This window comes from Cyanistes caeruleus, chromosome 3, assembly GCF_971803275.1.
Source record: "Cyanistes caeruleus chromosome 3, bCyaCae1.hap1.1, whole genome shotgun sequence".
NCBI classification, from domain to species: domain Eukaryota; kingdom Metazoa; phylum Chordata; class Aves; order Passeriformes; family Paridae; genus Cyanistes; species Cyanistes caeruleus.
This window is the reverse complement of record NC_141703.1, coordinates 3968068-3984636: the sequence shown is the minus strand read 5'-3', so window position 1 is coordinate 3984636 and position 16569 is coordinate 3968068. Positions and strand designations below refer to the sequence as shown.

General features: G+C 40.3%; 1 protein-coding gene across 1 annotated transcript in view; it reads left to right on the top strand.

The window, feature by feature from the left end:
• Positions 1-16569, top strand: part of DSCAM (DS cell adhesion molecule) — a 437468-nt gene that overhangs the window by 351079 nt on the left and 69820 nt on the right. Inside the window, exons 17-20 of the mRNA XM_023926681.2 lie at positions 1528-1768; positions 3371-3517; positions 5677-5832; positions 13700-13833. Coding sequence (XP_023782449.2) covers positions 1528-1768; positions 3371-3517; positions 5677-5832; positions 13700-13833 — 678 coding nt within the window. The remainder of the gene's footprint in view (positions 1-1527; positions 1769-3370; positions 3518-5676; positions 5833-13699; positions 13834-16569) is intronic.

The window sequence follows — 16569 nt, the reverse complement described above, 5'->3', positions numbered from 1 at the left end:
TTGAGGAGTTTTTGACCAAAAAATCAAGAGAAGTGTTCAAACAGGAAACAATTATACTCTTAGATTCCCAAAACACAATCCTTATCCCTGCTGTGTGACTTACAAGGATCTCAAGATCTGAATCTGCTAATTCGATCAGCTACATCTGATCAAAGTTATACAATGGGAATTGAAATTATATCATCACTTCATGTTCTGGGTCCATTTCTCAGGCAAGAGGGAGGAAAAAAAACATCTGAAGAGATTATTCAATCAATCAGTTGCATGCAGTGACACACATTTTAATTTTGAGAGGGGACTGGCTTTTGCAGAGCAATGGTTTTGATGGTAGTGAATGAAAGACAAATCTCACCCTGGTTTTATTACCTCCAGTGGACTATAAACTCCCCAAATCAGGCAGGTCCTGTTTCAGAAATGAGTGTTTTTCTAAGAATCTGTAGCTCAGGAGATTTAATGGGATATAGAAGCAACAGAAGTTGCTGCCTCTGCCAGTCCAACCCATTGCTGATAAATTGCGTCACAAAAACCTTTTTTTGTGGGGCACTGGAACAGATGAGCTTGTGGGCATCTGTTGGGAGTTTGAAAGAGGTTTGGAGGATTGGAAAGAGATTTTTGCTCCTGGATTATAAACTGTGTCCTAAAACACTTATACTAATTGCACCTTGTATAGATAGAAAATCAGGCAGGAACATTATCATATATGGAAATCAGTCCAATAATATTTAAATAGAATTTTTATAGGTATTGCTGTCAATAACAGGCTTTTTCCCTGAGCTGAAAATCTCTGCTTTGCACTAGATCACATTTTATATTGCAGAGCACACAAAAGATTTCCACTAGTCAGGAGCAGGGAATCTTGCACTGTGACTGAGAAATGTGGCACATAATTATGACCAACCATTTTGTGCCGTCCCTATCCCAGAATCCCAGATATATTGTAGCTATTCAGTATGCAAATCCCTGCTTTCCAAATCGCTGTTGCCTTCAGCACTCATTATCTAATCATCTTTCTACACTACACACAGGATGAACAGAAGCATATTTCAAAGCACAGCATAAATTTTTCCTAATGCGACGGGAGTGAATAAACTCCTGTGGCTGCCTTGCACTGATCAATAAATGCCCTCCTAAAGGTTCAGTGAATGGTGGGGGCTCCTGGCAAAAATAATTAGTAGTGAATGGTGGAATGCAAATATACCCTTACCAAGCTTGGATTGATTCACCTGAAAAGAGAACAGAACATAAATTCAAATACATGGGTGTCGCATTATTGGATTTTTCTGTGCATGAACCATTTAAAGGTCTTTCAGCACAAATTTGAAAAAAACACACTTAAAATTTATGTGATTGAAAAAAGTTGCTGTTTCATGTGCAGGAAGTATTTTTTAATTGTTTCATAGAAAAAGACTTGCATTCAATAGGAAAAAAACAGAAGTTAAGCTTGGGGTTTTTTTTCAAATACTTTAAGGGGAACAACTTGACTTCAGATGTTTGCACTTAATGTGTAATTCCCCATTTTCTGTTTAGGCTCCAAAGAAGCATTTGCAGAATGGAATTATCCGTGGGTACCAGATCGGTTATCGGGAGTACAGCGCGGGGGGAAATTTCCAGTTCAACATCATCAGCATCGACACCACCGGTGACAGCGAGGTTTATACACTGAATAACCTGAAAAAATTCACCCAGTATGGCATGGTGGTACAGGCCTGTAACCGGGCTGGCATCGGACCTTCTTCTCAGGAAATCATCACCACAACTCTTGAGGATGGTGGGCAAACAACTCTCATGGGACATATCATGAATGTTATCATTATTTGATGACTTTTTATCTTGTTGCATGCCTTGTTTGATTAGTGATGATTAAAGTAGGGATGATAAAAGACCAGGTGTAAGAGAAGAGCCTGCTCAATGAGCTTGCCTGATTTTTATTGCAAGAGTGAATTTATTTTTACCAGGTAAATAAAAATGACCCTACTAATGTGATGTATCCTGCTGTGAATGATATTGACTGAGACCAAAACTTTCATTAAGAAGCCAAATGCTCTGGTGTTCACATATTTTCAACTTCTGTGGTCTCATCGTTGCTCCAGAGTGATCTCATTGTAGTTTTGAGAAGTGAAACTCTGGAAAGTGGAGCATTATTGTATTTTCTGTTGGATTTCTACTGTTTTCAAATGAATCTACTGTGTAACCAGAGCTCTTGTACTGCACTGTTTTGTCAGTCTTAAGAGAGATGTGTGCTTTTTCAAGGATATCCAGTGACAGAAAAATCATTGCTTTTTCAGGCAAAATTCACCCTGTTTAATCCAAGGAACAATATAGATTTTTTTTTTTAATTTTTTTTTTTTCAAACTGCATACAAAGTACTTCTCAGACAATGAGAGGGAGTCCTCTAGTGGAGAAAGAGAACGATACCATATCCAAAAAAATGAGTTCAGTATTTCAGAGGAGTATAACAGCAAATAATAATCCCAAAGGCCATGCAAGTCAGATTTTCAGCTCCTGTAAATCAACATCAGTGTCCTGAAACCAATGCCAGCTTGGAATCTGACCTTTACATGGACAAAATGGAATATCACACATGTGAAATCCTCAAGAGACAGAGATTTTGAGGCAGACTATTTGTGAAAGACTGACAGCTTTATTTTAACTCTAAATGTTTCTAGGCCTAGCTTGCTGCAAAGTGTTCTCACACAAGCATTTATTTTATATTATAATAAATGGGATTTTTTTTCCTTCAGAATCCAGCATGCTTACTTTTCTTGGAAATTTTTTTTGGTTTTCACTCATTTTTGGGTCCCTCTTAGAATTAAAGATGCCAAGAGCTTTAAAAGCAATGCCAGTTACTAATACTTCTGTATTGCTTTGACAATAGATGCCCAACAGAAAATGCCTTAGATTTATTTTTTTCCCAGTTTTTTAAACATCAGGGAAAATATATTATGATCATTTTTTCCTATGTTTTTTAAAGATGTGCCCAATTTTTTTGTGCCTCCATCAAATTTAAAGGATCATTAGAGTTGTCCAGAAAGATGCAAATTTGGCTGCAAACTTTAACAAATATATTTAAATTGCTTACAGAATGTTCTGCACATTTCAGTGTCAGAACACGCTTCTATTTCAAAAGAAGTCACAGAAAGCCTATTAAAAGACAAGTCAGCAAGTAGGGAAACAGTACATCAAAACTCATTCCAGGGAAAATAGCTGCACTTGCAGAAACATGTGGATTGTAGCAAGAATAAAGGATTTGTGTTGTTAAAATATGTAATGGTAATTAAATATTGTGTGGTGAGATAGAGGGGAAAATAAAGGGTTGCTAAAAGATGAATATTGTTTTCATTGTGTTAAAATGGTGACTATCTTATTCCAGTGCCCAGTTGCCCTCCAGGGAATGTGCAAGCCACTGCCACGTCCCCAGAAACCATCTCCATCTCCTGGTCAACGCTGGCAAAGGAAACCCTGAACGGGATCCTGCAGGGATTCAGGGTCATCTACTGGGCCAATCTCTTGGATGGAGGTGAGAGACACCAATCTATCCACCATCAAAAAGCTCTATGTGGCCTTCATGTCATTTTCTCTGTGCTGTGAAAACATTTTGCTCTTTTTTCTTTGTGGTTTAGAGAAAACTTTGTCTACCTGTGAGGGAGTAATTTTTCCTAGAGCTTGAGCAGAGCAGCAAAGCTGCCTGGAGGAACCTCAGGGAAAGCTCCCACCATGGGTTTGCAACACTCCACAGGCCTCCCGTGGTACCCAACATGACCTGAGCAAATTTCACCTCAGTTACAGAGTCCAGAATGTTGTTTCATTTTTTAAAAAAATGGTGACAAGGATCTAGAACAAACCCAGCCAAACCTGGTTTTCACTATACTTTGGTTGGTTATCTCCTTGCCTACTCGATATTCTATTTATTTTTGATAGGATGCATTGCCTCTCTGTAGCTGAGAGCAAAAGAAGGAAATGTCTCTGGGAAAAGCCTGTTATTTCCATGCCAGCTTCTTCTGTTGTGTTCTGTACTCTTAGCATAATTCCTGGGGAAATAGGTTCCAGAGCAGAGACTGAGTGAAAGGATCAAAGGGGAACTGTGATGCTTTACTAATCTGCAATTTATTGTGTGATGATAATTCCATGTGTGGCCCTTTCTTGTAAATTAAAAAAATTAGTAGGTTTGAGATGCACATGATTTTATTCCTGCTTGCCCTGGGGGTTTTTCACAGCTGTCTCCCTTCTTTTGCTTTCATCCATCAGAACCACAGTTCACTCTAACCTGCAATTGTGCTAATTCTGGCCTCTGTTAGTGTGGAAAGGGGAATTTGGAGTGGAAATGTGACCCAGAGGCCCATTGTCCCTGCTGGTAATGGTAGACTCAAAAATATTTGGTAATCAACCACCAATTCCTTTAAAAATAAGGATTAAAAAATGTATGAGAAGCATACAGAACAACAAAAAAAATGTATATATGTAGGGCATAAAATTAAATGTTTACAGTGATGCCTGTAGTTTTGGATCAGATCCTGTGTGGATATTATCCCATCTAAGCTCCTGTGTGATGTCTCACAACATGATGAAAAAAGATGATGTTCATGCCATGCTTAAAACTGGATTTTTTTTTATTTATTCAACTTTATTTGCTGCCCTAAATATGTTTCAAGCTTTTTTGCCATATGGGTTGTACTTCTTAGCTTGCTGAAAAAAAAAAAAAAAGATTCATATGAAGTGCACCATCTTTCTGCAAGTAAATCGGATTTTACTGTGTTTAAATCTATTGTTAGCCAGTATTGCTGCTATCAAGTGCTTTGCAGCAGCACTTGCTGCATATTTTAAAATAAAGGATGAGTTTTTCTTCATTTTCCTTATGAGAAATGGTCTTTCTCATAACCAGAAAATCTTTATGAAGATAACTGACGTTCTCATTTTATTCCCTTAGGGGATGTTTCACAATAATCTCTTTTTGTTATCTGTTCCTTAGGAAAAATCTCATTACTTGTAGAATTTCTTCAATTCTCTTCATCATATTTTTTAAAAAATGGCAGCCAAAAAAAAAAAAAAAACAGTTTAAAAATGAAAAGTTGGTCTGCTTCAAGTGGTAAGAGGTTGGGACATGAATGAATTCATTTTAATTCATTATAATTCATTGTTGTTGTGTAATAATGAAGCATTACTTGTCTGGGACATGTAAGATTTCCACAGCAGGTATCAACACCTGGACGAGGAGTGAACCTGACAATAAGTCCACTATTATATTATATTATATTATATTATATTATATTATATTATATTATATTATATTATATTATATTATATTATATTATATTATATTATATTATATTATATTATATTATATTATATTATATATTTTGTTTTAACTTTAATTATTTTATTTTATATTATTTTATATTTTTATTTTATTTTATTCTTTTATTCTTTTATTTTATTCTCTTTTATTTTATTCCCTTTTATTCCCTTCTATTCTCTTTTATTCTATTCTCTTTTATTCTATTATCTTTTATTCTATTCTCTTTTATTCTCTTTTATTCTATTCTCTTTTATCCTCTTTTATTTTATTCTCTTTTTTCATTCTATTCTCTTTTATTCTGTCCTATTCTAGTCTGTTTTATTCTATTCTAGTCTATTCTATTTTATTCTAGTCTATTTTATTTTATTCTATTTATTTTTTAGAGCTGGGAGAGATAAAGAATGTCACTACTACCCAGCCATCCCTGGAGCTGGATGGCCTGGAAAAATACACCAACTACAGCATCCAGGTGTTGGCTTTTACCCGGGCTGGGGATGGAGTGAGGAGCGAGCAGATTTTCACCCGCACTAAAGAGGATGGTAAGGAGGGAAAGCACATTCCATTCCCACTTCCAGGAAATGTTTGTTTGTCTCAGGCAAATATTGTACACAGGCATGCAGGGATAGAAAACCCTGAATCCCAGCCCAGGGAGCAGCTGGAGCTGCTGGAGAGAGCCCAGAGGAGGCTCCAGGATGAGCAGAGGGATGGAGCAGCTCTGCTGGCAGCAAAGGCTGGCCCAGCTGCCATTGTTCAGCCTGGCCAGGAGAAGCTTTGGGCTGAGCTCAGGGTGGCCTTGCAGGGCCTGAAGGAGCCCCAGGAAAGCTGGAGAGAGACAATTGCCAAGGGCTGCAGGGCCAGGAGCCAGGGAATGGCTGCCAGGGGCAGAGGGCAGGGCTGGATCTTGGCATCTTGGGCAGGGATTGTTCCCTGGCAGGGTGGGCAGGGGCTGGGATGGAATTGCCAGAGCAGCTGGGGCTGCCCCTGGATCCCTGGCAGTGCCCAAGGCCAGGCTGGACATTGGGAGCACCTGGGACAGTGGGAGGTGTCTGTATCATCCTGGCACTGGATGATATTTAAGGTCCCTTCCAACCCAAACCATTCTGGTAATCTATAAAAATGGGGAAAGGAGATGAGACTGTTCTGGGACTATCTTAGATCCTACAAAGAATATTATTTTCTATATATATATGTATATATAGATATATCTTCCAAGTATCTCTTCCCTCAAAAGCAAAATAAAGAGCAAAAATGTCTCACCTTTGTTCTTAGACCGAAGCTTGGAAAATTCAATTCCTAGTGCTGGAAGTTTAAAAACTTTTAGTCATGCACAGACATATGAGATTCCATAATCACTTTATTGTAATTGTAACTATTATAATCACTTCAGGTCACCTCAGTAGGATGCCATGCACGGATCTATTTCTGAAGCACTAAAATTCCAAATTCAGGGGAGGTTTTGTCCCTAACCTTTTTTAATGCCTTGAAAATGCTATGAGATGTACAAATATATTTTTGGATCCCCCTAAATTCTTTTGAAAAACTGGATCAAGAATTTTTGTGGTACAGATAAAAAGGCCCACAGTTCTGTCAATGAGGTTACTTGAATACTGTTTTATTTTTAAATTCTCCTATGAGTTCTACAATAGGTTTTCAAGGAGATTAGTCAATAGATTTTTTCTTATTTATCCACTTTATTGGTCACATTGGTTATATTCAATATATATATGAATATATTTGCCAACTTTTTTTATTTGTAATGAGATTTACAAAAGTGACAAGAGAGCAGGTTCAGTAAATTAACCAACTTGATGAATTTGCAGTGCTTTTTTGCCAATAAAAAATTACATGGTGAAAGTTATTCAGTTTTGAAGTTATTAAATTTTTTCCAATTAAATATTAAGGGACTCATTCAGAAATTTACATACTTTGTCAGGTCACCTGGCCCCAGCTGTGACTGTGTCCAGAGGATTCAGTAAATGAAGATAGCTCAGCTCTAGACTTGTGTGTCTCAAACAGTGAATGTTCTGATGTCCTCATGTCCTTTAGCAGTTACTTTGGAGCACCCAGGTCCTTAATCAGATGCTCTTGGGACACCTAGTGCTTGAAAGTAGATGGATTTATTTCAATGAAAAATATCTAAAGTGTAAAATCTAAAATGTAACAGAACTGTAAAATATATGCTGCCTTTTCAAGTTACTTTTTTTCAAGCTGATCCCAGCATAGCAAACCTTCCCTGAATTCTCTCTGAACACAAAGGCTTTCAGCCCTCAGCCTTGGGAGTGGGATTTGAGCCACCAGGAGCCAGGAGTAATGTCCCACAGTGTTCCAGGAGCTTGGAGACAGGCTGGTCCTGGGGACATCTGGTTCATGTCAGAATCCTCTCATTCCTTCTCTTCCCTTTTCTTCCCTTCTCCTCCCTTCTCTCCTTCCTCCTTCTCCTTCCTCCTTCTCCTTCCTCCTTCTCCTTCCTCCTTCTCCTTCCTCCTTCTCCTTCCTCCTTCTCCTTCCTCCTTCTCCTTCCTCCTTCTCCTTCCTCCTTCTCCTTCCTCCTTCTCCTTCCTCCTTCTCCTTCCTTCTTCTCCTTCTCCCCTTAGCCCATCTTTTCCTCATTTGCTCATCCCAGTTCCTGCTGGTGGCTCTTTTGCTGTGTCCATCCCTGGGATCAGACATGCCCTGATGAGGGGAGCACATCAGACTGTGTTTGGCAGTGCAAAAGCTCTTCTCTCACCGTTAATCCTCCTGGCAGCCCAGCAGTAACTCACCCTAAGGCGGCCTGACGAAACTTTCCAGAGATTTTCTGATGCCTCACACTGGTTCCTTTCATTAAATCTTTTGTCCAGAAAACTAAATGGAAAGGTGTTCCAGAAAATACAATGATTTCATGTTCAGCTTCAGCGTCACAACTTTTTATTAAGGGCAGGAAAGATTTGGAGTGGAATATACAGAGATGTGCGTAAGCCAAACTCAAAATCCTGGATCTAAGCATCCTGAAGGGTGTGGAAGTTAAAGAGGAAAAAAGCATTCACACTGCCAAATTCCATGCACCAAACAGGTGCCTCATTCCTCAGAAGAATAGATATTTCCACTGTAATTTTCTAAGGAAAAGTGTTCAGTAGAAGATTATTCAGTAGGACTAATTCCAGTGCACCTAAAAGATCCTGCCCTGAAGTGAATTTAAGCACCTCTTGGCATGGGAAATAAATTAATTGTAATCCTAACAGAGCTTAGAAGTGGAAACCTTCTATCTCTTCACTCAGACTTTCTCTGGATAAAATTATGACCCAAGATATTCCACCCTCCTCTAATAAAATCTGGAAGTCTGGGATATTTTTAAGTGGCTGCCAAGCCCTCCATGTCATTATTGCTATGAGGCCATATCACCTCATTAATTCCTTTCTCTTTTTTTCTTTTTTTTTTTTTTTTACATGAGAGGAAACTTTTCTTTGTAAAAGCAATGGTGCAGCATTTTCCACAGCTGCTGGAAAAGCCAGTCATGGCCTCCTGTGACTTCTCTGTTGCTGTTCAGCTAAAGACATCTGCCCAAAATTTCTTCTGCAGTCTTGAAATCTCCAATGGGGCAAAATAAGGGTTACTCAGGGAGTGAAGCACTCATCCTGGATGGAATGAGTTGATGCTTTGATTTCTTGTAATGTTTGATACTGATTTTAGACACCAGAGGTCAGACACTGCTGCTGAGCAGCAAAGGAAATGGGAACAACTCGAGCAAATAATTGGAAATGAGCTTTCAAGAAATGAGCTTCCCTTTCAATGTGATCATATTTATGGGTTTTATCTAGCATTCCCCATCCCCCCTTTTCTGAAAGCTTACTTCAGAAAAAGATGCTGCTCCTTTTGGAATTCCTCCTGGTAGAAAAACAAGCCAAGAAGAAATGTCCAGTTTTTAAAAATACATTCTGGTTTTGTTACTTTTTCCATTTTACAGTTTCTAATAAGCTGCTCATCCTCTTCACCTGGAGACTTGATTTAATAAACCATTAAAAATTAAAGCAGCTCTTCCAATTCTTTTCCCTGCTGTGATCAAAATGCAGTTTGAAAAGCTTCTCAATTTGGAGCAAGAGGGAAGCGTGTGTGACAAATTCCCTCTCTGCTCATGTGCTGCAAGTGCAATATGAGAAAACTAAGGCTGAAACAAGGAATTTGCTGTCTGAACAAGCCTAAAACATGACACAGCACCTTGGCTGGGAACAGTGCCCCAGCCTTGAGCAGACCCTGGGAGGACACAGATCCCAGAGCCCCCATCCCAGGGAAGCTTCCTGCAGCTGGGAATTTGTTCTGGGTGTCTGTCAGAGGTGGCATCTGGGCTGCCTGTCACACAGGAGGATGCACTTTTCTCTCTTGTGTCTTTTTATTATCTTTATTTTTTTAAAAAAAATGCATTCCTGTGCACAGCAAGCTGTTTGTGTGCCACAGAAGGCTTTGCAGCAGTGCCGTGCTTCCAGCTCTCTGGAATTCAGAGCCAGGCAAAAGCTGCAGCAGGAAAGAAGGGAAAATAGTACCAAATCCCTCTGCCAGCCCCACTCTGCAGGAACCCAGAGAGATTTTCTTCCTCTCCTTCCTCTCCCTGGACACCCAGCTTCCTGACCATTGGCACGAGAGGCACAGACAGCATCTGGCAAGCTTTTCCTTTATTCTAAAATGATTAAGCAGAAATCCAGTCAGGTGCATGTTCAGTACTCCTTGGAGCAGAGCTCCACTTGGGCTTGTTCAGCTGATGAGGGTGACGGCTCTGTGATGAAAAATTGCCCTTGATGACCCCTTAATGCACTTTTTTTCTAGTGGTAAAAATCTTTAATTTTATCTTTTTGACTAGGAAGGAAAATGCACAGAATAGTAAATGTTCCCCTTGGGAAACTGGCAGGATTTGATAGAAATGGTGCACTTAATATGAGGCCAATTCAGAGTAAATTCACGTGTGGATGTGTTTTGGCTGGCACAGATCTACATTTTAGGTGGGATATCTACATGAGCAAACAGGCAGCAGTCAGGAATTGTGTTTATTTTGATTTTTCTAAGTGCAGCCAGCAATGGAATAGTCTTGTGTTGTGCAGAATTAAAACCTTATTACAGAACAAGGCTCAGATTTCTGATTTATTTGCGATCTCACTCTTAAGTGCACCACAGTCTGTGCATTTGCTTCCCTGCTGCTCAGTACTGTGAAGAAAAATGGTGATAATCTCTCTGCTTATGAAAAGGAGAATGAGAAAGTTCCTGGAGCTCCTCCCCATTATCTGGCACATCTAAATGCTGTTTCCCAGCCCTGTCGTATCAGGATAATTGCCTGCTCTGCTTTAGCATTTCACTTGCACTGTCAGGAATACAAAGTGTTCTCCTCCACATGAAAGCAGGATGCTATTTCTGTGTTTTTCAAAGCCTTGCTAGCTGGAGAATGAGGCCATCTTTGATCTTAAATTTGCCACATCTGCTCCCTGGAAGGCTGCAAAGTTGTTTAGAAGCAGTCCTCAGCTTCTCACAGTGCTCAGCCCAGGTTGTCCTCTGGGTTCTCACCATAGCTTTACCCCTGGTGACCATGGGGGGGAAAAAAGGGATCTATGGCATTGTGCAAATTCAGTTTGTCTTTCTGGGAGCTGTGGGAGTCAGTGTGATGAATAAAGGTCCAGGGAGAATTCAGTAAGACAGCTTGGGTCTCCTGGTACTGCTGGCTTCTAATGACTGAAGCCATTGGCAACGAGGGAAAATACCTTGAGTTTGCTTGGCAAAACTCAGGATTTTCCTCTCCAGGATGAGGCAGGCACCACATTCCCCAGCCACAACTTCTTCAGATGCCCAAGGAACCCAGATGAGTAAGAAGTGCTTCAGTTAATGCTGAGAGAACTCATATGGGTTTGACCAATGGCTTTACCCTCTGGACAGAGGACAGTGGGGGTCTGTGGAGCACCAGGTGAGATTCTGCAGGATTCCTGCCAAGGGAATGTAAACACTTCCACACAAACAGTGGAATGACACAGCTTTCACAGGCACAACCCAGCAGTGCAGCAAAAAAGAGGATTAATAAACAAGTATTCAGAATAATGTTTGCAAGACTGCAAGAACTGCTGCCTGATTCCAACCCAGTGAGGTGGAGGTTGGGTTGAAAGTTTTACTGTCTGGCTTCCTGACTCTTACTGGCCCCTCTTTCTGCTGGTCTCACACCAGACATCAACACAGCAGTGACAAGGAATGTTTCTCACATAGCCCCAGTGACTGGAAAGTGCCAGATGAATTCTGAGTTAATCCCTCAACAATCACAGCCATGACCAATTACCATCAGAACCTGTCCCTATAGATCACACCCTAATTTAACAATAAATTGCATTAACCTCATCCATCTATTTGCAGTGATTTCCAGAAAACGTTGCTATCCATAAAGGAATCCTCCTGTGGGTTAGGTAATTACCCTGGAGAGCCAGCTTTCACTCCTCAGCAGCAGGAGCAAATAGCATTTCTAATGAGCTGGGTATAAATAACAAGTTGGATGCTGTCAAGCATCAATATTTACTCTGCATTGGATAGAGCTGCTAACTGAATTAGCCCCTTTGCAGCGAGGGGCTGGGTTTGCATGCAATTATCATGACGTTCTCACTTGATGCCTAATTAGCTCTCTCAGCACACTATAAATAGAAAATGCACATCCAGAGATGTTGCACTGAGTGGTGCCTGTCAGTTTTCTCACATCTTCCAGGACCACCTATGCAGATATAAAATTGAGGGTCTCCTCACATTATTTTTACACAAAAGAGGAGCAAATTTAGATGCCAGGCTGGCTGACTTCTCTTTATGGGCAAAGTTCTGTAGCAGCATAATATCTGCTTGCTGAATTGAGGTAAAACAGAGATTCAGAATTTATCTACAATTATCAGCTTGCTGGACAAGGGATTTTGTACCTCTACTGCACAATAACTGTTTTCTGTGAAAGTAAAGAAAGCTGATCAAGCATTGCAATGGTGATAGCACTAGAAATTGTAGCATTTTGGTAGTTTTACTTGAAATCAGACAAAATTATCAGATTCCTCACAAAGCAGTAGTTCTGTAAAGAAAAAAGTCCAGAAAACTGTTTCATTTGGTCTTTAATGTAGCAATTCTCAATACAACATATCTATTTCAATATTTTGACATAAGTATTGACTACGTGCAGTGTTAAAATATATTTAAATTATTTATTTTCACAGGTTTTAAAATATATTTTCCATTATTTTGACACAAGGTGTGTTTTTTTCAGGAAGTTTTAAACCCATTTATTCTGATGTTAAATGTAGCCCTCGTTTTGTTGTAAGTGCAAGCTTATGTGTAATGTTACATTCCAGCATGCCAGGAAAAAAAACCCCTAGCAATTTTGCACATTAGTGAAAGAGTGTTTCCAAAGCTGGAGAGCATCACACAGTGTAATGTGTGTTTGAAAAACAGCATATGCTCATGAAATGAAAAGCCTTTCCCAAAATGCAAGGCTGCAAAGGGATGTAGTTAAGATTACGCAGCAAGATTTTAGCATTTCCGAGCTGAAGCTTTTTCCACGTGGTTCTAAGACAGGAGGTTTGGAGTTTTTTAGCTTTATCTCCGTGATAATTTTGATGTTTTATATAGATAGGTGCTGTAGTTAGAGAAATAGATACGCTGCAGTGCCAGAGAGAGGTGTGAGCTGCTGAGGGCAGGGCAGGGGACAGGATTCTGTGTGGGGAGATGTCTGCTCACACATCGTGGCACTTGCTGGCCTTGGGTCACATCAGGCAGTGTTCATTTTTACTCCACTTCATTAAATTCACAGCTCTACTCTGGATGTCCATTAAACTGTCCACATGTGTATTATTTATAACACTTCAGCATGGGTTGTGTGTTCAAAGCTGGCTGTTTATAATCATGTGTTGTTTGGCAATTTCTGTGACCACGGACAAGATATTTTCATGTGTGTGTGTTTGGATTCAAACTGAAAGGGGAAAATCAAATTGGATGTAGGGAAGAAGTTTTTTGCTAACACAGGTTTCTCAGTGGATGCCCCATCCTTGGAAGTGTCCAGGATGGATGGAGCTCTGAGCAACCTGGTCTAGTGGAAGGCGTCTCTGCCCATGGAAGGGGTTTGGAAGATATTTAAATTCCCTTCCAACCCAAATAATTTTTGTGTTCATTGTATGATTTTATGCAGGGGATACTTCACAAAAGTTTGATCATCAGTGGGAGGGATCCTCTGAAGAAGAGTTTTTCCCCTCTTAAGGATGGGGCCACAGCCCCCAGAGCTCCTCCCTGGCATGAGCTCCCTCACACAGAGCATCCATCTCAGTCCATGGGGGCACAGCCACCAAAGCAACACACTCCTCTTTTCCTCTCAACTCCTCTGTTACACTGGGATGATTGAACATCTGCCGTGGGCCACTCTAACACACTTTGCTTTTCCAGTTCCAGGTCCTCCTGCTGGAGTTAAAGCAGCTGCTGCCTCGGCCTCCACAGTTTTTGTGTCCTGGCTGCCTCCCCTGAAGCTGAACGGCATCATCCGGAAATACACGGTGTTCTGCTCACACCCCTACCCCACAGTAAGTGCCACAGCCCCTCTGGGTAGGGCTGACACTGAGCACTTGCAGGCACCAGCCCTTGATCTTCTCCCTGCTGCTTCCTCTCCCACCCTGAGCAAGGCCAAGGGGAGATCCTGGAGCTACAGAGAGAAGCGAGAGTGGAGTTTGGTTTATTCCACCCATCCATTTTTTTTGTTTCAAACCCGTTGCAGAGCATTAGCCCACAAATAATTTCAAAATAGACAGTTGGAGTATTTTTCCAAGGTTTGGTTAGTTTAGAATGTAACAAGTTACATTTTCCAGCACCAGCTGCAGGAGCCCTGTTGCAGCTGGAGGCATGTATTTATTTACCCTGTTTTCATCTAAGTTCCTGCCTTTTTGGCTTGGGTATTCATGTGTGAAAGAACATAATGACTTATAAACAAACATATTTGCTTGTGAATAGGCTTATTTATGCCTGGAGTATTTTCCCACTCTAGCTCTATGTGATTTTACTTGCTGAGAAAGTGACAGGAGGAAATTTGAATTGAGCATCAGGTTGTCTTTCTTCCTTTCTGAATCACAAAGAAATTTAACAATCTTTAATCACAAGGGCCAATTTGCTCTCTCTAAATACCCCTACATATTTATTTTCATGTGGATTGAAAAGAATACTTATTTATTTTACATCTGAGGTTTGGATTTGGGTTTTATCCAAGGTTTGGATTTCAGTTCTAAGCAGGATTTCCCACCAAATGTGAAAAATGCAATCTTGGTTTAATAGGCAAGGAAAATATTGTTCCAGAAATTTCCAAAAATGCTTCAGGCATGTGGGAATTTCCCTTCCCCCAGGCAGGGAATTGGAACAAGGTGGTCTTTTAGATCCCTTCCAGCCCAAACCATTGTGTGATTCTCTGATTTATGTTTTGGGATTACTGTCTCCTAAATCCATGAATTTCATACCTGTAGCAAGCCAAACCATCTTTAGCACACCTTTAAATGTAAACTAGCTGGAGATTTTCCATCCCAGTTCATAGTGTGATGTGCCATTTCTGTGGCACTCAGTGGGTTAAAGAGGTCAGAGTTTAGAGGACAGCTCTGAGTGGAGATCAGGCACCTCTCTGAGGGCTTGGAGAGAACACCAGATGGTGCTGCTGCCTTCTCCAGACACTTTCCATGCACAAAGCTGCAGTGCTTCTTCCTGGGGCTTTGTTAGCAACAATTTTTCCTATATTTACATCCCCAAGAAAATAAACATCCTCAGCTAAAAACATTATTCTTTACCATGTGAGTCTCTCACATACTAAACTTCCTATTTTGTGGTTACCTTTTGGAGCACCTCAGAGATGGACAATATGACAAGAAAAGTTGCTTTTTTTTTTTTTTTTTTGCTGCTCTCGGCCTGAACAGAATTTCATTGCTGTATTTTTGTGGTGTTCATTATGCAGGGGTACGTATGAACCATCATGGAACCATACCTTAGCCTCAGGTAGAGGCACTTGGAGATGTTTGTGCTTTTTATTAATTGCTGATGTGTCCATAGAGAGTTCTGAAAGGTGTCCCTGCCCCCAGGACAGATGATCTCTAATGCCCCTTCCAGCCTGAACCAGTCTGTGATTTCATGATCCTGCTGTTACCTTCCTGCAGGTGTGTGTACATATAAAGATATATATGCACACACAGATAAATGTATAAATATGTTCTAGATGTATCTGTGAGTCCCAGTGTTCTGCAGATCAGCAGGAGCTGTGGCTTGCAGACATCTTCTGTATCAGCCCTGTGTGCTGAGTGAGGCAGGGATCACACTGGGGGGGTTTTTCCAAAAACCAAGCTGGACATTTTTAAACAAATGCAAGCCCTCAGGACATATTTAATATAGGACACACTCCCTCAGCTTAGTTTCTAACAAAATGCTTTGTTATCTTTTTTTCTGAAACGGATTGTGAGCTAAAAAGCTGTTTTATTCAGAGCTGCTTTGCAGTGAAACAATCCTGCTGCAGAGCTGCTCAAATGCCAACACTGCTGTGCAGATACACTTAATATATCCAGGGAAGTTCTTGTTTGATTCACTGCTGGCAGAGACAAGTATTTGACAGAGGGAGAGGTCTTAAATTAGGGTGAGGAGGAGAATAAATAAAAGACCTATGTCTTTATCATCTCTTCTGCCACCATAAGTAGCAAGTGCTGTAGCTGCAGGTATGGAGCCCTAAAAACTCCATCTATCAGTCACAGCCCTGGCTGCAAAATAACTTTGCCAAAAGTCTGCTGTTCAAGCAGAAAGGCAAACTCAGTTTTCAGGCATCCATCAGTGAGGAGAAAGAGAAAAGGACAGGGGTAAAGGTGAACTGATGGAGAGGCTGCATTCTTTTCAGGTTGCATTTTATTGCTGAGAACAAAATACAATAGAGTTTAGACAGGTTAACAGTCTTTTACACAAGAACACTGCTTTGGTGTTTAAGTCACCAACAGGAAAAATAATTAACTCTGTTGGTTGTATTGTGCATATTTTTATTACAAACATAACACTTATACAACCCTGCCATATTATAAAATGAAGATTTCCTGCCTCTTGCACTGTTCAGTTTGCTTGTCAAAGGCAGAAGCTTTTAAAACTTCTGCTGCCTCTGTATAGGACAAAAGGCATTTCCTCTTTAAATATTTTAAGCCCCAAGGACAGTATTTGCCTGGGATGTTTCAAACCACAAATATGATTAATGTGTGAAAAATGGAAAAGATTCTCCACTGCAGTCTTTTCTCTGGCCAAGATAAAGGGCAAGC